The sequence below is a fragment of the Mercenaria mercenaria genome, chromosome 8 (genome assembly GCF_021730395.1).
Source record: "Mercenaria mercenaria strain notata chromosome 8, MADL_Memer_1, whole genome shotgun sequence".
NCBI classification, from domain to species: domain Eukaryota; kingdom Metazoa; phylum Mollusca; class Bivalvia; order Venerida; family Veneridae; genus Mercenaria; species Mercenaria mercenaria.
In genome coordinates, this window is record NC_069368.1 from 73,822,504 (window position 1) to 73,846,925 (window position 24,422).

A 24,422-nucleotide genomic window follows, 5' to 3' on the forward strand; every position below is an offset into this window, starting at 1 on the left:
CATATCGGTAGTGTTTCCGGTTAAGCTGGTTTCCAAGTGATATTCTTTCTCACGCTTTGGCGATTTTCAACTTTATCGACTAGGTACCAGTAAACTTTCGAAAGTCAAGATGGCGAACGCAGTGAAAGAAAATGTCCAAGGATGGAAAGAAAAGATTGACGCCAAATTGCACGAGAAAAATGCCATTACAGATATCCTGGAAAAGATTGAAACAAAAACTGGTGTCCGTAGACTTTATATTGCTCTCGGTATGTTATTGTAATGTAAAATATGCTAATTTTTTGAACCGGAAGTTTCAACCACGGTTAAAAATCAGGATTATTTTTTAAAACCAGAATTTTGGTGATCGAATAAGCTAGATCTTACAGTGGATTGTATTGATATCTAATTTGTTAATGAATTAGATGCTTTGTTGCACTATTTGTTTAAAAGTACATTTTGCACAGTTCATTGATCAGCTTGATCATGGCCGTAATGCATGACCACTCAAGCCAGTCAAGGACAGATGATGCAGTGACAGACAGTTTTATATTTTGGCATGTATCTCTGTACTGAAACAAACCCCATATTGAAACCTAACAAGGAATCATGCCATAAATCTGTACTATTCACCGCCTCGGTAGCCAAGTGGTAGCTAGTCCAAATAATGCACCTGTCAATATTTTGCCCGCCCAGGGGGGCGGCGGGCCGACCCAGGGGAATTTGACATTTAAAAAATTTTGTTGTCTAAATCCCCACCCTAGGGACAACATTTTTTGTCTAAATCCCATCCTAGAGCCTGGCTGGTACATCAAATGTTTGTCAAATTCCCGCCTGTCGGGAATGGTCTTCTGTCTAAAGTCCCGTGTATGCCCGCCGCTCCCCTGGGCGGGCAAAATATTGACAGGTGCATAATTTGACGTCAGAACTGATTGTGATATTTTTGTGATAGGGCAGAATCCCGTTCTTTAAGTCAAAACCAGTAAAGACACCTTTTCTGTGGTGAAAATAGATTTAGGTGAAAACGATGAAATTTTAAAACAAAATAACTGAATCATTTTATGTTATTAACATAACAGTAAAACACATTAGTACTTTTAGCGTTAACACTGTTATGTTTCATTTGGCTACCTCGCTGTATTTACATGTCCGCCATAAGGCCCATTACACTCAGTACAGCTGACAGTGCTGCTGATCATTATCAATCACCTGACATGAAGCGGAGCCATGTAAATGTATGTTAACTTTAGGATGCGTTGCTTAAAACAGTGACAAACTCGTGTTTTGCTGTTTATTCACATAAACATCAATTAAATGGAAGGAAAAAATAGATATTCTTTCCAGATCCCAATATTTTTTTTTTTTTTTTAATAGTTCACATGTGATTTAAAATCGCCGCTCAGAATCATCGCAGAAGGTTCACCACAGAACAGGTCCTTCCTGTGTTGTACGTGGAGGAGAGATACTGACCTGTGCAGAAATTATCACGATAACGCGACTTGCGTACAATTAGTTTAACAAAGTGGTAGCCAGTTACTCATTTGGCATATCGGGATGACTTAGTTTATTTAGACTTCAGGAAGGTTGGAAAAAATGACCGGACATTCGGTCCAGCAATGCCTAAAAATCTGCCAAACCGAAAAACAATAAGCAGGACCTAAAAAATGCAGTGCACAGCAGTTGCTTTTCTCCATCTTATACGAGCCATGTGCGATTTTTAGTCCATTTCTCATTAAATGTTCGGTCAACCCCTCTTATTTTCTTAAAGTTTTTCTTTTCACTACAATTGTCGGGCGTTAATTTACGTTTTTTTCCCGGTTCTGTCCAAGCATGATATGTTAGTGGCACCATTTTGATGTGTTGTCCGAGATGTTGTGGTTCTAGGGGTACGATAAATGCCGGTCAGTCGGACTGCATCCAGATTAAGATTAAAAAACAGCGGACCACATAAAAAAATTTCCAGTCATGTCTGTCAGACTGATGACTTTCCGGAAGTCTGTTTTATCTTATTTTTGGGGAAAATGACGTTTTCAAGGGCAGGTAACTCTTTTTCAATACCGGTGACCTATGATTTTTTAATTGCATATTTTTGTTTCTTAGATGATTGTCACTTCACTATCCAAAGTTTGAAGAAATTCTATTGGGAAAAAATTTGCCCAGAATTCTAGCGTATGCCTTTAAATTAATAAAAAGTACCTGGCATTTAAAAAAACATCATCATGTGCCTAGAACTTTGGGCGATGTCATCAGTGTAGTGCACAGATTTTGTGGTTTGACACTGGTTAGGTATAAAACAAATAAGTTAAGCTATATCAGAAAATATAAAAATAGTAGGGCTGGTTTGTTTTGGTTTTTTTTTGACAAGAGTAGCTTTTACAAAATCCCAGAAAGAACCATAAAGCTTCAGCTGCAATTGATTTCTAATTTCCAGGTCTGGCAGCCATATGTGCATTATATTTGATGATAGGATATGGAGCCCAGTTTCTGTGCAATTTCATAGGATTTTTGTATCCAGCATATGCCTCGTAAGTACTTTAATGATAAAGTTTTTCAAATCATTTTAGCTCGACTTTTCGAAGAAAAAGTAGAGCTATTGCACTCGCCTCGGCGTTGGCATCGCCGTTGGTTAAGAGTTATGCCCCTTTTTAACTTAGAATTTTATGGTTAAAGTTTTATAAAGTTTTTACTGACAAAGCTCTTATTCTCATTCAAGCACTGAGAAAAGTCGAGCATGCTGTCTTATGGACAGCTCTGGTGTTTATTATAGTTGTCAAAAATTTGGTGATTTGATCATGAACTTTTGACAGATTGTAAGCATTATCCGGTCAATTAGAGTTGCTTATGAGGGACAGATATATTTAACACAGATATATTTAACAGACTTGCAGATTCTGTAGTGGAAGTTTCAGGGTTCGAATTTAGCCAGATCTTCTACTTGCATTTTTTCGCAAGTGGTATTTTTTTTAACTTGCTAAATGAAAAAACAACTTGCATTTTCCGCGACTTGTCACTTTATTACAACATTAACACAAACATCCACGTGACGAGTCAAGCCAATCGTATCTGCGCTATGTAAATAGTAACTTATTATAGATTACCAAAAAACCCACCGGATGCGGTAAACATCATCAAAATTAGCGCAGGTACTTGTCAGCAGTTGAAAAGACATGCGCACGGGACATGTATCGAGTGTAAACTTCCGTTTACGACTAAAGATGAAAGAGTGCTCCGAAATTCGTCCTGCAAATGACAATGCGCTGCAATGACCGCAAGTTGTTAAATAAAGAACAGTGTAAGATCGAGACGACCGTTAGAAATGCACATTATTCAGCCAAAAATTTTCACTCGCAAAAAAATGCTGGTGTCTGAAATCTCACCTCGCAGTTTGAAATTTGCACTCGCATTTCGCGAGTATGCGAGCTTAAATTCGAACCCTGAGTTTAATATATTATTGACTACTCTTTACATAAATTGCTGGTCCAAAGTTTGTGGTATGTGACCAATATATATTCAACACATGTACAGGGCTAATAAGTAAAAATAAAATGAAAATTAATTTCTTATGATCATGTCATGTAATAAAACACCAGTGACCTACTGAATGGGTTGCCAGTTAGTAGTCAAAATTAAAAGCCCTTGATCTTTCAGACCTCAAGCAATAGTTTTGATTATTGACTTGCAAGCCATTCTGTAATTGTATACAGTTACAAATGTATAGATGTATTACTCCATATTCCAGTCTTTGCTATGATATAGACCGGTCTGTAGTACTGTTGCAATTATATAATGGTTGCAGTCAGTAGTTGCTATTAATATTTAAATTTTAAAAACTTATAGAGCTTTAAAAATTATTGAATGACATGCAGGTCAGTGGTCTAACCTTGTTTATGCTATTGACCAGCAAGCCATTTAGTAATAAATGTGTACTATACCATGTTATTTAAATTTCTCATTCCATCATATTTACCTTGTAATTTTAGATTGTATTTTGAAGTTCTGAAAATGTGCATGTTAACCTTGTATTTCCATATAGTGTGAAGGCGATTGAGACAACAAACAAAGAAGATGACACTCAGTGGTTGATGTACTGGGCTGTTTACAGTTTCTTCTCACTGTTAGAATTCTTCACTGATATCTTTTTGTTCTGGATCCCATTCTACTGGCTTCTAAAGGTGAGTGAACTGTGCTGTATTCTGTTTTAAAAGGAGACCCTGACTGCATACTCAATTTTTTGTTTCAAGTTGTACAGTCTGTATTCTGTGGTCAGACTTATGATAGCCCAAGTGAAGAGGTCATGTAATTAACTTCCCATGCAACATGAATGTAGACTTGGGCTATTTTGTAGAAGATAGTACCTCTGAAGTTTTTGTCATCCACCTGTGATTCATTTAGGGAAGTTATATATTACTTCAGTTGGTATGGAATCCAGGAATGTCTTACAGGATAATTAAATGCCTGTATTTAACTCTAAACCTATTGAAAATTATGTTAATTGGTCCAGAAACGCAAATGTATTAATTTTTGTACTGCATGATGATTCTGTACACCCTGTTATAAGTATGGAAATGTCTGGTGAACACCTGTTTTGTTAAAATATTGCTTCAGGTGTGGACTTGGGAAAGACATTTCGATCTTACAATGAAACAGAAACATTTTCTCTATATTATTTTTTAGCTCGACTTTTCGAAGAAAATGTAGAGCTATTGCACTCGCCCCGACGTCGGCGTTGCCGTTGGTTAAAGTTTTTGATAAAGTCAGTATCTCTGTTACTATCAAAGCTATTGACTTGAAACTTAAAATAGATATTTACTATCAAAGTCTGCACCAGGAGAAACAATCCCCATAACTCTGATTTGAATTTTGACAGAATTATGCCCTTTTTAACTTAGAATTTTTGGTTAAAGTTTTTGATAAAGTCAAATATCTCTGTTACTGTCAAAGCTATTGACTTGAAACTTAAAATACTTATTCACCATCGAAATCTACACCTATGAAACAATACCCACAACTCTGATTGAATTTTGACAGAATTGTGCCCCTTTTTAACTTAGAATTTTTTGTTAAAATTTTTGATAAAGTCCAAATCTAGTTTACTGTCAACCCTTTTGACTTGAAACTTAAAATATTATTATCCATCAGTCTTGCATAATAGACGATCCCTAGTAACTTGCATTTTAATTTTGCAGATATTGCCCTTATTTTAAATTAAAATTTTGTTAAAATTTTGAATAGAAATAGTCTCGGTTACCTATTAAGCTTTTGACCTTGAAATTGTAAAAAGTTTATATTTTTCAAAGTTCTATCACATAACACTTGTAATTTTAGATTTGTATTTTGAACTGAAATGTCTTTTTAACTTGGAAATTTTATTTACTGGACAACCAACAGAGTCATCAGTGGGATGCGGGCTGTTTACAGTTTCTCATGTTAAATTCTTCACTGGGATTTTTTTTATCTGGTTTCATAATGTTTCTAGGTATAACTGTGCTGGTATTGTTTTACCACGAGCCTGATATACTCAAATTTGTGTTTCAACGTTGTTCACAGTCTGTTTGGGCAGATTATGATAGCAATCGATAGGCTCAGACAAACTTCATAAATGGAAGTATACTGGTATTTTGTAGAGATCAACTTGATTTTTTATAACCTTACATTTGGCAGTACTATATATAGTTGTATGGAATGAGAATTATCTTACAGATATTAAATGCTAAACTAACTATTGAAAATTATGTTCTGGTCAGAACGAATCGGATTAATTTCTCAGATATTTCTGTAAAACACAGTTATAATATGTGTAAAATCGCTTGTGTGACATGTTTTATTTTAAATTTGATTAGGTGGACTTAAATGAATTTTCTTGAGGTTAATGGAACAGAATACTTCGTATTTATTTTTAAACTTTCTTCACTAATTGGGTTGCCTTGGTTAAAGAATTTTGATTAGTCAGAATTGGTTATAACGTATTGACTTGACAAATACACTATTTCCTATCGAAGTCTGTCCAGAAACACCCCAACTCAGATTGAATTTTGGGAGGAAGCATATGCTGTTTACGGAATGGTTAAGTTGTTTATCAAAGCAATATCTCTGTATGAAATATTGACTTGCAACTAAAATACTTATTCCACAATCAAGTTTGGAACAATACCCACATACCTATAATTGTGTCAGAATTTAACCCATACTTAGAATTTTTGTTAAATTTTGTAACCATACGTTATGTAAAAGTTTCTGAAACTTAAAGACTATTACCATCATCTTACAATGGAAAACAATCTACTCTGGTTTTAATTTTACAAAATTATGACCTTTTAACTTTAGATTTTTGTGTATAAATTATTTTACAGTCAATATTTTGTACATCTGTTTTTGGTGTGGATGTCCATTAACCAAACATACATAAAGTACCAGTGACACAATTTAACTCTGATTAAACTCTCAAATTATTTTCCCTTTAACTTGCATTCTATTACATCAAAAATAAGTCAGTTCGAGCGATTGACTTAAGAAGTTTGTAAATTTTAAAATAAGGAGTTTTCAAAATTGTGTTTCATAATGTTTCAGTAGTATTCTGAGGGTATGTTTCCCTAACTAATATCTTTAAAGGGTTATCCACGTTTGCTACCTAGGGAATGATGAGCACCGTGGTGTGAAATTTTCAAAGATGGTACTTGTTGATTTTTATTATATGGACAAAATTGTTTTTTTTCCTTCAAGTTTGGTACTCAATAGTACAAAATGAAAATTATCTTTCCTTTCAATTCCTAGTTACAGTATAACTTTTTGAACCTGGCAGGTTCTGGTCGAAGGAACTGTTAAGTTAATTTTACAGTTTTAGTTGTTCATGAAATGTACAAGATAATCTTGTAAATCAGCTTGTGCAAACTTTCTTAATTGATGAATATACTTATAAATAGATCTGGTTTAAAGGTAAATACGTATTTTATTTTTAATTCTGTCACAAATTGGATTGAAAGGTTTAAATAATTTTGGGTCTGCAATTTAATTGTACTTATTCACTTTTTATCATCTGATTCAAACCCACTCAGCTTGAATCTTCATGTGAGGAAATACTTTAGAGTCAGGTGTCTACTCAGAACATGATCTGATGAAATAATGCACGCGATGGGCTACCTGTCTTCCCAGCAAGCTGAATGCCATTTGACTTAATTGGTCATGCAACGTTAACCCAACAATACGAAATAAATTTAAAAATATAAACACTATTTATTGGAAAGTATATTCAAGTTAAAAGATGTCCAGAGTTTATTAAATGAAAACTAACTGCGGTTGGGACTTATATTCGATTAAGATGTTAAGTGTGCCTTTGTGTATAATGTATATTATACTAATGGAAACATGGTGAAGCATCTGTTTTTGGAAGTGAGTCCATGTTTCAACAAAGGACATTTCACTTTTGACTCAGATTAACTTATAGTTCTAGTTCCACCCTTGCAGTCAAGGTCAAATAGTGACATTTTATAGAGTTTAGATTAAAATGGAAGATTTTTAGTAAATGTTGTATCTGTGTTGTTTCTAATAATACTTTCAAAGAAAGGTGCACTATTTACCTGTATGGCAGCACCGTGGTGTAAAGTTTATATTATTGTTTTGTTTGATTTTTATTTTTACTGAGACAAATGATTGTGATTTTCTCCAATTTTGGATGGACAAAGGTATTTGTTTGGCAGATGGTTACTCTTTACAATTCTGTACAGTTAACTTTTTACTGGCATCTTCGTAGAAACTGTCATTTTGCTCAAAATTTACATTTATTTTTTCACTGAACGTTAAAAATTTAAACTCGCTGATGAAGTCTTTACTGATTCTATTTTGGGTACTTGGGATAGGCCTAAATGAAGACAGTTTTTTTTAATTCAAAAAAATGATGAGGTCAAAGTATATAAATCTGCAATTGATGCGTTACATGAGATTTCTACATTTAGAAAGTCTATAGAAATTTGATTTAAGTTAACTTTACCTCTGTTTACATTTCCCACAATTGAGTTTTGTTCATGAATTCTCAGTCAATATATTTGGTAAAATGAGTTGGGAATTTAATGGATTCTAATTGGCTTGTCCTTATAGTGAGATTTGGAGTTTATATTTAAAACTGGAGAAACTATTTCTGAGCTTTACCGTCTGCTTTCTGTTGTTATACTAGAAACGTAGTCATCTTTGCTGGTATAAAGACACTAATGGCTCAGTTCTTAGTTCAGTATGGACCATTGAATCAAGGCAAATAGGCTCATAATATCTCTTAAAAATGTGGACAAGTTCAGAAATCTAAGCAATCATTTTATCTTAAAGAGAAAGCCCAAAATTTTTCAATGGATAGTATTACATATTTTAGTTTTATTCAAGTCTTGAATTGTCAATAAATGATTTGTCACAATTGTGTGGATACGTTTTTGAGAGTATTTGTTAATGATCTAACATACATTTTTAAATTTAATTTAATTTATCCACATGTATGGAAAAAGACGTGTGGGTTGGTTATAACTAAATTTAGTTTTTTACTTGATTGGCACATTTTGTGGAATTGAAAAATGATGGAACACAAATAACTTTTTAAATTAACAAAAATAAATTTTACGTTTATCAGTAATTGTGTTTATTACCCTAGTCATGGTTTCTATTGTTTTGTCATTTATTATTTTTGGTATGAATTATTTAACTTTTTTTAGCAATATATGAAGATGAACTATAAAGTAGGTAAATATTGTCAGATAATACTGTTTCTGTTCAATAGACAATATTTCACTTTTGTAATAATAATTCACCTGGTCTGGTTAGTTCATATGGTGAATATTATAGAATACACTATTTCCATCTGACAAAACACAATTGGAAATTTGTTGGTGAGGTGAAAAGTTCAGAATATTGTATTATAATAGTTTACCTGCAATGTGAAGTGCTTTAAAGTATGTGTTTTTACAGTTTGACAACAATTTCCTTCCAGTCATAAAACTAAAATGGATTAAGTAATTGAACCAGAAATTACATTGAACCAAAAAATTAATACATTATGTCAATACCAGTGTCACTATTGAACAATGATCAGTACTGTGAAAGTTTTTTACAATTTGTTGTTTGTAGCAAAATCTTGGGTGATTGACAGAGTAAATGATGGCTTGCTATTAAATGTGAATGATACAATTTACTTTTTTATGTGCAGTGATACAGGTAAAGACTCAAAAGTTAGAAATATTGTTTGGTCCAGAATTTTAGTGGGATAGACAAGAGTCATATTAAATGTTTCTGGAGTGAACTAGTGCTACTCTTCAATTTCAGTTTAACTTCAAACATGAAATCACCATGAAGCATAGTTGTATATGTATATGACAAATTTTTTCTGGCAGGGGCAGAGTGCTGCCGCACCACACCTGGTCCCCACAAAAAATTTAGATTTTTGAATGCTGTCTGATCATTTCTATAAAGTAAAAAGTCAATTGTGTGTGCTATTGACTGGTCAGTGGTTCAACACAGGTTTTCAGGGCTAAAATAAATTTAAAAAAATGAGAGAGAAAACATTGAAATTTGTTTCTGATGTCATTTAATAAAACGCTCCAGTCGTAAGCAGAAAGTTTTGGCTATTGACGGGCAAGCAGTCCATTACCTGTATAAAAGTTGAGCATGATGAGAAGGTATGTTGTGTGCAAGGTCAAGGTGACTTGCTTTCTTGATATATTTTTGATATCCCACAGACTTACTCATGTTTTCAAATGGTGTTCTTGTCATGAATCATGAATATGCACATGTTGTGGTATTGCATAATTATGTGACTATATTACTGCACCTGTTGGCCCATAGATAACATTGCACAAATGAGCTGTGCCATGGGAAAACCAACATAGTGGGTGTGCGACCAGCATGGATCCAGACCAGCCTGCGCATCCGCGCAGTCTGGTCAGGATCCATGCTGTTCGCTAACAGTTTCTCCAATTCCAATAGGCTTTAAAAGCGAACAGCATGGAGCCTGACCAGACTGCGCGGATGCGCAGGCTGGTCTGGATCCATGCTGGTCGCAAACCCACTATGTTGGTTTTCCCATGGCACGGCTCATTAATGAAGTATTCAGAAATGCACTACTAAAATGATAGGGGTAAAAAAACTGCTCATTGTACATGGGTATCTACAGTACTTTTAGGGTATGTTTGATAACATTGAATATTCAAATTAAATATTAATCAAACACTTACGCCAGTTATTTTGATGGAATATACTATTAGATAAACAGAATTTTTGTCTGATGTGCTGACATTGTAGAATTGTTAGAAAAATGAAATTTCAGTTAAAATTCTTCAGATTCTATGCAACAAACTGTTTTTACTCATTTGAGCAATGCTAAATTGTTAATTGAAGCTCAAGTAATGACACGGGTGATGTTTAAACATTTAAGCTTGTGTATTCATAAACATTATTTTGTAGAAATAATCTTGCATGATAACATTGTCAGAATGATAACTAATGAAATTAGCCATACTTAAAATGGTGCATAATGTAGTGCAAAATTGGTCACTAGTGTCAAAATACAAAAAAACTTGTGTATATGAGTCTTTAAGATTTTTTCATTTAATCATGTTCATGAATATTGGAACAGAAAATTAACCTGCAAATTAGGCGGATTCAAATGGTTCATTCTCGGTTACATCAACACTAGTGATTGGTTTTCCAATCAAGAAACTTAATCTAAGCGTTTGAGTGTTATTTTTACTGATTTTTCATGATAGATTGGTCAGAATGAGCCGTTGATGATATCAGGCGACGTTCAGGACAGCGTTCATTGAAGCCGAAAAAACTGAGGTACATGGTTCAAATCAATAAAAATCTGATTTATTTGCTTTATATAGATGGGGTATATTTTATAATTGTTATGATATATGTGTCTTAACGTGTTGTTCTATATCTACAGTGAGTTCAAAATTGGGTCATTCTGGTTCAAAAAATAGGTCCTTTGACAAATCAAAGAAAGACTTGCGTTTCGATAGACTGATTTTTCAATTCTTATTCATGTTTGTTCAGAATAGGAGAGCCTTGATGAAACTAGGGAGTTCGAAACATTGGGTTCAGTTCGGGTAAATAGGTCAGTGTATTCAAATCAAAGAAAAACCTTGAGGATTAGAAGCTTTTTTAGATCACCTAGATTGCTCAGGTTGAGGTTTATTCTGATCGCAGACCTGGGTCTTTCGAAGTTTCGTCTGTGAACAACTATTTAGACTTGTGTATGAGATAGGAGGCATGTAGTTTTTTTAAATGACACTTAGAATTTGTCTTGTATTGATGTGGTAGCGAGTCAAAATGGGGTCATTCTCGCGTCAAAAAAGAGGTCAATAGGTCAATCAAAGGAAAACCTTATGTATGCGATTGAGCTGCTAATTTTTATTTAATCTTCATGAATATTGGTCCAGAATATAACTTTGATAAATCTAGTCCATTTCGAAAATTTTCATCTGGTCAAAAATAGTTCATCTAGGTCCATATCAGAAAACTGTGTATGGATTAGAGCGGTAATTTTACAATATAAACTCATGAAATGGTGGAATGTAAGTTAACTTTGGAAAAATTTATGCAAGTTCCGAAATGGTCATTGGCGTTCAAAATCTGAGGTCTCTATTTCAAAAGGTCAAAAAGAAAGAAATTGGTATGCATAGAAGGCGTTTTTACATTTCTTCTATCATGCCATATTGGTCAGAATCATTACTTGATGAAATTAAGGCCGATAGGTCGAAAATGGGTTCCATCTCGGTCAAAAACTACAGTCCTATGTTCAAATCCAATTGAAAACCAGTTAAAGTCATGAAGACTCGTTTTTTAATATGATCTTCATGAATTTTGGTAATAAGAATGCTTATTACAACTAAGCCAGATTTTATAAAAAGCGGTCCTCTAGGTCAAAAGCATAGGTCACTGAGCAAACAAAAAAAAACCTTTTGTTAGCGTAGAGGCGTAGTTTTTTCAAATTGATCTTCATGAATTTTTGCAAATGATTTACCTTGATGAAATCTAGCGATAAGTTCGAAACTGGGTTCTTCTGTTCAAACTAGGTCACTAGGACTTTTTCAGTTAAAAGTAACACCTTGTGTATGCATAGAGCTGTATTTTTCAATTGATTATCATGAATTGTGGGGCAAATGATCACTTGAAATGAAAATTTTAAGCCAACGAAAATGGCTTATTGGGGTCAAAAAAGATTTTACTAGTCAAATCAAAGAAAATAACTTGTGTATCCAAATAAGGCGTTATTTTTTCAAGATCTTCATGAAATTTAGCCAGAATGATTACCTTGATAAAATCTAGGCCGAGTTCGAAAATGGGTCTCTGGGTCAAAAACTAGGTCACTAGGTCAAATCGAAGAAAAACATTGTGTATGCAATAGAGGATGTATTTTTCAATTGATCTTCATGAAATTTGGTCAGTGTGATTGCGTTGATAAAATCTAGGTCTGTTTTGAATATGGGTTATCTGAGGTCAAAAACTAGGTCACTAGGTCAAATTAAAGAAAAATCTTGTGTATGCGATAGAGACTGTTTTTTTCAATTGATTTTTATGAAATTCGGTCAGGTTGATTGCCTTAATGAAATCTAGGTCGAATTTGAATATGGGTCATCTGAGGTCAAAAACTAGGTCACTTGGTCAAATCAAAGAAAAAACTTCTGTATGTGATAGAGGCTGTATTTTTCAGTTGATCTTCATGAATTTTGGTCAGAATGATTGCCTTGATAAAATCTAGGTCGAGTTTGAACATGGGTCATCTAGGGTCAAAAACTACGTCATATCTAAGAAAATGCTTGTTTTATCGCAAGAGACCAATTTTTTGGTCCAATCTTAATGAAAATTGGTCAGAATATTTGTTTCCATGAAATGACTAGGTCAAACATGTTTTACACTGTTATGGAGTGTTTCTTAGGTGAGCGACCTAGGGCCATCTTGGCCCTCTTGTTCAATTGATCTTCATGAATTTTGGTCAGAATGATTGCCTTGATGAAATTTAGGCAGAGTTCGAAAATGGGTCATCTCGGGTCAAAAACTAGGTCACTAGGTCAAATCAAAGAAAAACCTTGTGTATGCAATAGAGGCGGTATTTTTCAATTGATCTTCATGAATTTTGGTCAGAATGATAACCTTGATAAAATCTAGGCTGAGTTCGAAAATGGGTCATCTGGGATCAAAAACTAGGTCACTAGGTCATATCACGTAAAAACCTTGTGTATGCGATAGAGGCTGTATTTTTCAATTGATCTTCATGAATTTTGGTCAGAATGATTACCTTGATGAAATTTAGACCAAGTTCGAAAATGGGTCATCTGGGGTCAAAAACTAGGTCACTAGGTCAAATCAAAGAAAAACCTTGTGTATGCAGTAGAGGCTGTATTTTTCAACTGATCTTCATGAAATTTAGCCAGAATGATTACCTTGATAAAATCTAGGCCGAGTTCGAAAATGGGTCATCTGGGGTCAAAAACTAGGTCACAAGGTCAAATCGAAGAAAAACATTGTGTATGCAATAGAGGATGTATTTTTCAATTGATCTTCATGAAATTTGGTCAGAGTGATTGCCTTGATGAAATCTAGGTCGATTTTGAATATGGGTTATCTGAGGTCAAAAACTAGGTCACTAGGTCAAATTAAAGAAAAATCTTGTGTATGCGATAGAGACTGTTTTTTTCAATTGATTTTTATGAAATTTGGTCAGGTTGATTGCCTTAATGAAATCTAGGTCGAATTTGAATATGGGTCATCTGAGGTCAAAAACTAGGTCACTTGGTCAAATCAAAGAAAAAACTTCTGTATGTGATAGAGGCTGTATTTTTCAGTTGATCTTCATGAATTTTGGTCAGAATGATTGCCTTGATAAAATCTAGGTCGAGTTTGAACATGGGTCATCTAGGGTCAAAAACTAGGTCATATCTAAGAAAATGCTTGTTTTATCGCAAGAGACCAATTTTTTGGTCCAGTCTTAATGAAAATTGGTCAGAATATTTGTTTCCATGAAATGACTAGGTCAAACATGTTTTACACTGTTATGGAGTGTTTCTTAGGTGAGCGACCTAGGGCCATCTTGGCCCTCTTATTATAATTTTGGCATTTATTTCTTAATCTGTTAAAGTTAAAGATCAAGTAATTTGACACAAGGTGATGCTTAAACACACTGATAATGCTTTTGCTATTCCACAAACTATTTAAGTTTTAACAGGTAGAAAAATCTTGCATAAAGATGTAACACTGCATGTAGGAATGTAAACAGAATGCAAAATATAAAGCATACTTTAATAATATTTGCATTGAAAATGTAGATTGCATACATTGGTACAGTGTTTTTTAAAGACTACAAAAATATATTGTTATATGAAGTCTTTAAAAAGAATTTTTTAACATTACTATTTTGCAGTGTTCACAGAATAAGTTTGGCAAAGACTTTTAACAGTTAAACCTGCAAATTAAAGAGACAGTGTTTATTCAAAGTGTTCATTTCCTCGTTACATATCATACAGTAGTGATTGGGTTTCCTTTTGATAACTAAAATCTACAGCTTTTTTGAAGTGTCTCAAATTTTACTATTTTTCAGTGTCAGATGTGATGTCAAGTGAGGCCGGTGAGATTGCAGCAGACGTTGCCAGGCAGCGTATCATTGGAAGCACGAAGGAAGATTAGTTCTGAAGATGCTACATTTCTGTTCAAAGCAATATTTAATATCTGATTTATTTTGACATTTAATACCAATAAACTATTGGAAGGAAGTATAAACTTTTATAATTGTTGTAGGTGGATGTTGTATGTGCCTCCTTCCAAGTGTTTCAGTTCTTAATATCATCATAGATAATATCATCTTGGGATCGTTTCTTGAGTTCAAATAACATGGATATAAGGGTTTTCTTGCAAATATAGGGAAAGAATTTGTCTTGCAGTTTTCAATGCAAGACCTTGGGATTTTAAATCTTATTTAGTTTTGTTTAGAGTATAGGAGAGATCAATGTATTCAATGCAAGACCTTGGGATATTAGAAATTTCTTGAAACATCTTATTTAGTTTTGTTAGAGTATGGGATAGATCAGTGTATTCAATGCAAGACCTTGGGATTTTAGAAATTTCTTTGAAACATCCTATTTAGATTTGTTAGAGTATAGGAGAGATCAATGTACTGATCATTTTTGTTAAAATGACACAGAAGTTGTGTTCTTGTTTTGTTGTGGGTATAGTAAAAAATTGGAGGAGTTATTCTCCGTAAAATGGGTGCATTTATTAAGAGGTCCATCTGGCAATATTCTGGTATAACTTGTACATAATGGATTTTTTGTGCCAATTTAAGTTAACTGATCAGTAGTTATGAGATTATTATTGTTGGTAATGTCCAAGTTATAAACATATTGTAAAAGATCTATCTTCCATTTCTTTCTGTTAATTTTAATTGCTCAAAATTGTTCATACTACTCCATTTAATATTTTCACCTGAAGATGCTTAATAGGGTGATTCACTAGGATCAACTTACTACTGGAAAACTAACAAAAAGAAGATTGGAATGTTACCAGTTTTTTAATTTGGAAAAAATTATGATTGTTTCAAATGTTTTCCCCTTTTTGAAAGTTTTGATTTAGTGCTTTGCTTGCAAATTCTTGAGGTCTTCTATTTAACATAAAAGGGTCCACTAATATATTAGAAAAGAAAAATTGGGATCATACAATTCTCGGGCGTTTTTGACTTGTGGCTTTGAAGTCAATGCCACTGCATTGCTACTGTAGATACATTTCATTTTGTCAGTTGATGTTTAAAGTGAAGGCAGTATATGGCAGAAGTTAGAATGGATTCTCATGTCTCAATATTTTACAGTCCTATGTTTTCCTACTTGACTTATCCCATTTTGTTAATCAAGTAAAGTTCATGAAGACTACCAGATTTTCTTTTTAAGGTAGTTTATGTAAACTAAACAGGCATTAGTAAATTAAAGAATGCTTATTTACAACCTAACTAACAAAAATCTTCTAATTTAAACAAGAACCCAAGAGTCCTCAGAGAAAGCATTTTTTACTGAAAAAAAATAAGACACACTGATAGTTAGGCTGACATTGTTCCGCTTTAGTTATCTTATCCACTTAAATTGTCTCATTCACATAACTTGGCTGGGTGGAAAATTGTCTTGACTTAGTTTTGAAATTCAGTGAATAAATTTAAAGTGACTTGGGACAGTTTTCTGTTCATCTGTAGGTAAGGACTTTCTTGTCAAGTTAAAATGGTAACACCATGTGGTGATAACATGTCACTGTTTTGATGACACTTGCATGTAGTCAGGGAGAACTGTCCAGGGGCAATTGTTCCTTCTGGTGAACAGAATGACCAGGAAGCAGGTTCTAACATTAAATGCAACAAAATATGTGCAATTTTATTGGGGGGGGAAAAAACTTCTTACTAGCAAATGGAAAAGAAATATAATGTAAAAATAAGAAAAAGAAATTATTTTGTCGGAGTTGTTGCGAAATGAGCGACAGAATATAATTGATAAATTAAGCATGTAGCGCAATTCATGGATTTGCAAATCATATTTTGCTATTCATTTCACATGTAGTCTGAAAAAATATTTTCATTTCTTAATTAATGTTTTGATATAGAAGATTGTTTACACCCGTTAAATTTAAATGGCCGACTGTTGGGTGACTGAGCTCATAGTGTTATTACTAAATGAAAAATTTTGCTTGACATGGGTCATTTTTGTCATCACATGATGTAAAAATATGTATGCATGCTTGTTCGGTATTTATTCACCTGTATTTATTAGAATATATATATGAGTTTTACCATAAACAAATATTTATGTCTATTAATATCTTTTCAAAGTTTTGTGTGTTTGTATGAGTGAAATTTCTTATGTCTATGCATATTCTTAAGTAAGAAGTCTATAGAAATTGTTCGAAACCACATTCTCATTTCTAAAGTTTTACGATGTATACATTATGGCAATAGTTTAAAAGTTAGCTTATTTATTCTATTTAAAAACATTTCACTAAATAAGATTAATTGAAATAGTTTGTTAAGTATAATACTTTCAGTCTATTTAGTGTTTTTGCCTGTATAAGACATTTTAAATCAGTGACGTGTTAAATTTGATTGTAAAAAGTGGGTTTGTGAATACATGTATATGCGTGATTGGTTTCAACTGATCTCCAAATTGTCCGTATGTACAGTGTTCTTAGTCTTACCCTTTTGGATACAATGTTATCCCTGCATGTTTTATTATGAACTTTTTCAGTATCGTTCATTTAGTGCAATGTAGGAAGATTTTTGTACTAAGGGCATTTTCTTTCTTTCTGTTTTTGAAAAAAAAAAAAAGAAGATTTTTAGATACTTTTTTGTAAGTAATATATTATGGGGAGTAGGCGTACCGTTTTTTTTTAATGGTAGCTGGCAGCTGTAACTGTCTAGTGTTGTATGAACTAAAACTGAAAATAAAAGGAGAAGTAAACATAACTGTTACAAAAACATATTTGGAGGTCTTTTTTACCCCAAAGTAGCTTTAACACAAGTCTTAATAGTAAGTACCTGTCTTATGTTGGCAATGGGATTTAAGCAATACTAGTATGTGTGTTTATAGAGATTTGAGGCAGTTATTCTATAAGAAGCATGTTTGTGTACGTTATCTGAATGATGGCTTGATTCAATTACCATCATGAACAGACTCAATAAAACGCATTCTGCTATTCATTTTGCTTGGTTACGTTCTGTGCTTTCAAAAGGTCTTCTTTTATTTACGCCATTCATATTGACTGAAAGTGTAAGTACTTGACATTATAAATAGTAAAAGGGCATTAATAGGTAAGCGTACATATCACTGTAGCTATTGAGGTTCTTGCTCAGAAAAAAATGATTTTTTTATGACATTTGTCAAAAGAGAGCATCAGAAGGAAAATGAAAATGTACACTACACAGTAACAAAGAAAAACAGTTGAAGGAACACCTCTTACACGTTGCTTATGCTTTTGTAGATACCTTGGGATCCTGAATATTGTTGGAAATCATTTCCAGTCAGTGTAGGAAGCCACACTACATAACATGCACTTTGTAGGAATGTTAAACTGTTACTATAGAAACATTAGTCAGTGATAATTATATGTGCCTTGTCCTGTGTATTTCAGTTTTTAGACAAATTGGCAGACATTTTTTATTTCCTTTGTTAAGAATTGATAAAAAAAGAACTGTCACAGATTATGCATATTTAAATAACAGATGGATTTCCAGAACTCCACTGCAGGAAGATGTGAGTTTGAACCTTTCACCATCCTAGGGAACTCTTGTTATGATGATTTGAAGGTCATTTGTCCTCGGTGTACAGCATTCATGCAGAAAATAACCTGCCAGAAAAATGCATAGTTAAATTGACCAGAGTTGTGTATGATCGTGTTAAGAAACTATATATTAGCAAAAACAAAACTTAGTTTTGGTATAAAAAGTGTCTGTCATTTTGTCAAAACTTGTCTGTATCTGTCATTTTGCCAAAATTTTCTGTATCTTTTACCATTCCAGGTTTTCTAAGTCTTGACAATTACCTTTTTAATTTTCCTCAGAGATATTACTCAACAAGTTGTGTTCATTTCTTTTTGTCACAATATCAGTCTGTCAAATGCACTTTGTTCATCAAATGGATTTTAAGGTGTTTTTCACCTGTCTTATTTTCAGTGTTGTCATAGTTGTCCCACATTAAGATTTCTCATAAATTTCAGCAACACACAGAATTTAACAATTTTTCAGTGGATTATGAGTTTAAAGGAATTGTTTATAAGCCTATATGAACAAACTTAATAAACATTTTCACCCTTGAAAGAAATTATTTATCAGAATGGTTGGACACAAATTTCTGTATTTTAACCTAAATGTGAGTATCTCAGAAACTAGGGACCAAGTTTGTACAAGTTTTATCTCAAGTTTCACACTCACGTACTCGTAGTTTGATGATAAATTATTTACCAAGTGTTTAATTTAAATAGGAGTGTTCATTTATCCAAAGATTAATAACTGGAATAGTGTTGTTAACTTAAGTCACTCAATTGGGTGTTAAGTCTGTGTTGTTTCTCCCTAGAACATTTTCTTTACTAATTCTGTAAAACATGTATCCTCACTAAAATATTATAATATAACAGTTCATGGTATAAGGGTATTTTCTGGCATAATTTTCTACATCAGCCTAACTGTGAATGGATAACAGTTGTACAAGATATGCGAGACTAATTGATTTTGAAAGTACCTTTTCTAGTGGAACAAAATATCTGAAATAAGTGTCTCTGAAATCTACGAATTTCATTAAATTTACACACCCAAGATAAGGGTGTAAATGACATATATTTGACCTTATGTCTGAAACATTTCTTTTACCTGTTGGAACAGTTTTCCAAATTATAGGGTAGTACCAAGATTGGTTAAATACAAAATGAAATCGATTCACAGTTAGAAAATCATAAATATTTTGTTTTCTCTTTCGAATTATTTCCAGGTTTGATATTGTACTAGGTTAAGCCTCTTCAGATTTATTTAAATTATACACGTGTTGATTTATGTAGTAAAACTATCCCTCAGAGCTGTTTTGTTTGTGTTTTATTTGCACAGCACTATGGTACTGTAACTACTGGTATATCATAAGCTGTCGCATGATCAATATTTAAGGGAAAACCTAGAAATTATTCAAGTTTTATCTTTATGGAATATGTTTACAGAAGTTATAAATTTTTCCAATGGAAGTTCAGTCCGACTTTTTGCAAGGGCTTTTTTTATAAACAAAAATGCTTAATTATCATAGTGAAACTTAATCCATCACAACTAAGTTATGGAGGATGGCATTTGTCCTTGAAATGCCGATGAAATGAAGTCATTCCATAGTGAAGTGAACAAATTTTCGCTCCTAATACTCTCATTATTCAAATAATTCATATAGAAATGAGACCCGTCCGCTTAGCTCAGTAGGGAGAGCGCCAATCTACGGATCACGGGGTTGTGAGTTCGATCCTCGGGCAGCCTGTATGTTCTCCGTGACGATCTGATAAAAGACATTGTGTCTGAAATCATTCGTCCTCTACCTCTGATTCATGTGGGGAAGTTGGCAGTTACTTGCGGACAAAAACAGGTTTTCACTGGTAGAGAAGCCAGCAACATTGGTTAGGTTAACTGCCCGCTGTTACATAACTGAAATACTGTTGAAAGGGTCTGTATCCATAACATCTTTATACGCCTGTTTTTAGCTCACCTGAGCACGAAGTGCACAAGGTGAGCTTTGTGATCGCCCTGTGTACGTCGTCAACAATTTGACTGTTAACACTCTAGAGGTCACAATTTTGGCCCAATCTTAATGAAACTTGGTCGGAATGTTAACCTCCATAAAGTCTTGGAAGAGTTTGATATTGGGTCATCTGGGGTCAAAAACTAGGTCAACAGGTCAGATCAAAGGAAAAGCTTGTTAACACTCTAGAGGCCACATTTATGACTATATCTTCCAGAATGTTAACCTTGATGATATTTAGGTCAAGTTTGAATCTGGGTCATGTAGGGTCAGAAACTAGGTCACCAGGTCAAATCAAATGAAAAGCTTGTTAACACTCTAGAGGCCACATTTATGACCATATCGTAATGAAACTTGGTCAGAATGTTAATCTTGATGATCATTAGGTAAATTTCAATTCTTGGTCAGGTGGGTTCAAAAACTAGGTCACCAGGTCAAATCAAAGGAAAAGCTAGTTAACACTCTTTAGGCCACATTTATGACCATATTTTAATGAAACTTGGTTAGAATGTTAATCTTGGTGATCTTTAGGTCAAGTTCATATCTGGGTCAGGTAGGGTCAAAAACTAGGTCACCAGGTCAAATCAAAGGAAAAGCTTGTTAACACTAGAGGCAACATTTATGACTATCTTCATGAAACTTGGTCAGAATGTTGATGATCTTTAGGTCAAGTTTGAATCTGGGTCATGTGGAATGTGACCTCCTAACCTACTTTTTTGTTTTTTAAGATACAGCCTTGAAATTTGGTTGACATGTACAGTTTTGCACACCGATCTTAAAACTTGACTTTCATTGACCACGAATGTGACCTACTTTCTAGTTTTTTAACATACAGCCTTGAAATTTGGATGACATGTACAGTTTTGCAGACTGATCTTAAAACTGAATTTCAGTGATCATGAATTTGACCTACTTCCTTGCTTTTTAAGATACGGTCTTGAAATTTTGATGACATGTACATTTTGCACACCAATCTTAAAACTGACTTTCAGTGACCATAAATGTGACCTACTTTCTAAATACTTTAGTATCAGTTTGACATCTGAAACATGTAGCTCATATTACTCAGGTGAGCGATCCAGGGTCATCATGACCCTCTTATTGAAAAAGTGGGACCTCGCAGAATGCTGATGTCAGTCCACAGGTTTTTAATCCCCCGCCATGAGTGGTGTGGGGTTATAGCAATGGTCTCCGTCCCTCTGTTCATCCGTAACAATTGTGTCTGCTCCATATAACTTAACCCCTTGAAGGATTTTCATGAAACTTTGGTCAAATGATCACCTCATCAAGATGATGTACAGAACTTATGAGTCAGCCATTTTGGCTCAAGGTCAAAAGTTTGAGCTTTCCATTTTGTGTCTGCTCTCAATCTCCTTAACCCCTTGAAGGATTTTCATGAAGTTTTGGTCAAATGATCACCTCATCAAGGTGATGGGCAGAATTCATGAGTCAGCCATGTCATCTCTAGGTCAAAGGTTTATGCCCGCTCTGTATTTCCAAAACCCCTTGAAGGATTTTCATGAAACTTTGGTCAAATGATCACCTCATCAAGATAATGTGCAGAACTCATGAGTCAGCCATGTTGGCTCAAGGTCAAGGTTTCAACTTGAGGTGAAAGGTTTGATCCTTGGATTTTGTGTCCGCTCTGTATCTCCTAAACCCCTTGAAGGATTTTAATGACTGCTGAAATGTTCCCCTTATCAAGAGGATGTGCAGAGCTCAAAATTCACCAATGCCAGCTCAAGGTCGAGGTCACAACTTAGGTATTTATGTTGGCATACATGGACTATAAAATATATTTAACAATGTCGATGCTTTTCACCCAATACCATCAACCCTTTCACTATCCATAACAGTGGCAGCAATATAACTGTCTTTCAGATTAGAAAGTACTTAATAGATTAGAAAGTACTAAATGCCTCTGCAACTATTTTCTATGTAAAAAAACAAGAATTTTTCTCGGCATTTTCAGACTTACTTCTTGTGAGACTACCCTTGGCAAGCGGGCTCGACAAAAATGGAGGATCTATCAATTTGTAAATTTCTAAGCTTAGCCCCTTGATATTTTAAGTAACTTTGGACCAAAAGAATATGACTATGTTCTAGAAATATTTATGTTGGAAGTAGGGAGATTTCCGAAAAGTAAAAAAATAGAATTCTAGCTTGACGCACATTTCAAGCCTTCCACCTCATTTCATGGTACACATTAATTAACATTTGCAAGTGCCAAATGCAGTGATTTTTGAATAAAAAGATATTTACCACAAACTTTCTCCTTAAAATGCTGATACACCAACCCTGAATACACCAATAAGTGCATCATATACCTAAAATATTGAGCTCATGACTGTGTCACTGAAAATGGAAGTTTACTGGGGTAAATTTTTGCAAGAAAAATTTGTAACATTATTGAAAACTTTAAATACACCCAGACTGTCACTGCAGTGGTAAGGTACATGAAGAAAAAGTCCGCAACACAGCATGCTTGACTTTACTCAGTGCTTGAATTAGAGCTTTGCCAGTAAAATCTTTATAAAACTTTAACCAAAAACAAGAGGGTCATAATGAGCTCACCTGAGTAATATGAGCTACATGTTTCAAATGTCAAACTGATGATAAAATATTAAGAAAGTCAGTAGGTCAAATTCATGGTCAATGAAATTCAGTTTAACGATTGGTGTGCAAAACTGTGTATGTCATCAAAATTTCAGGGCTGTGTCTTAAAAAACAAGAAAGTAGTTCAGTAGGGCAAGGTCAAAGTCAAGTGACATCATATTATTTAGGGTCATCAGGTAATTATAATTAAACAGTTTTGGAAATAGGATCAAATGATTTTTCCTATATAACTCACATATTAACTAAGTGACCCCAGGGCGAGGCCTCTTTTAACCCAAGGGGCATAATTTGAACAATTTTGGTAGAGGACTACTAGACAATGCATCATACCAAATATCAAAAGCCTAGGTCGTATGGTTTCAGACAAGAAGATTTTTAAAGTTTTTTCCAATATAAGTCTATATAAAACTTTGGACCCCCAGGGCAGGGCCTCTTTTCACCCCAGGGGTACAATTTATACAATTTTGGTTGAGGACCATAAAACAATGCTACTAACAAAATATCTAAGGTCTAAGTGTTGTGGTTTCAGACAAGAAGATTTTTAAACTTTTTTTCCTATATGTCTATGTAAAACTTGGGACCCCCGGGGAGGGGCCATATTTGACTCTAGGGGAATAATTTGAACAATCTTGGTAGAGGACCACTAGATGATGCTACATACCAAATATCAAAGCCCTAGGCCATGTGGTTTTGTACAAGAAGATTTTTAAACTTTTTTTCCTATATAAGTCTATATAAACCATGTGACCCCCGGGGCGGGGCCGTATTTGACCACTAGATAATGCTACAGTACACACCATATATCAAAGCCCTAGGCCCTGTGGTTTTGGATAAGAAGATTTTTTAAGTTTTTCCTTTCGGTTGCCATGGCAACCAGAGTTCTGCATGGAATTCAATTCGTTGAACATTTTTGAAAGGGGGCCACCCAAGGATCATTCCAGTGAAGTTTGGTATAATTCTGCCCACTGGTTTTCAAGAAGATTTTTTAGAAAATGTTGACGGACACACGACACACGACGCAGGTCGCACGATGGACATTGAGCAGTCATTAAAGCTCACCATGAGCCTTTGGCTCAGGCGAGCTAAAAATCTATGTTAAAACGGGGCATAACTCTGTCAAAATTAAAATCAGAGTTATGGGGATTGTTTCTCCTAGTGTAGAGATATTTGACTTTATCAAAAACTTTAACCAACGACGACACTGATGCAGGAGTGAGTGCAATAGCTCTACTTTTTCTTCGAAAAGTTGAGCTAAAAAGTATTGGTGCATGATTGAAGATCAGTTATCATTCCTTAAGTGCGCATAGTACCCATTTATCGAACTGCACATTTTAGGTTAGATATGCGCAACTGAAATCGGCTAGTATTTTTTCCCAGTTAGAACTATGGCTATCATACTACATAGGAGTAGGTGTATCGTGTATATACAATGGCATTTTATTTCTGGTCTGGTGCCAGTGGCACAGTGCATCAAAGTTTCAAGTTTCAGTGAAGCATCAATTGCCAACTTTCTGTATTGATTATCACTCCATGAAGAAGAAAATATATATATATATATATATATAT

At 34.1% G+C, this 24,422-nt stretch overlaps 1 protein-coding gene across 1 annotated transcript; it reads left to right on the forward strand.

Moving 5' to 3' along the window:
- Positions 1-84: 84 nt before the first annotated feature.
- On the forward strand, positions 85-8,236 carry LOC123565258 (receptor expression-enhancing protein 5-like). Its single transcript, XM_053549191.1, has 4 exons — positions 85-248; positions 2,411-2,504; positions 4,013-4,151; positions 8,147-8,236. The coding sequence occupies exons 1-4, from the start codon at positions 110-112 to the stop codon at positions 8,234-8,236; spliced, it is 462 nt and encodes a 153-aa protein (XP_053405166.1). The 5' UTR covers positions 85-109.
- Positions 8,237-24,422: the final 16,186 nt, after the last annotated feature.

Coding starts and splice junctions, on each gene's coding strand:
- LOC123565258 (XM_053549191.1), top strand. CDS start 110: ATGGCGAACGCAGTGAAAGAAAATGTCCAAGGATGGAAAGAAAAGATT. Junction 249..2,410: donor TAGACTTTATATTGCTCTCG/GTATGTTATTGT, acceptor TCTAATTTCCAG/GTCTGGCAGCCATATGTGCA. Junction 2,505..4,012: donor TTGTATCCAGCATATGCCTC/GTAAGTACTTTA, acceptor ATTTCCATATAG/TGTGAAGGCGATTGAGACAA.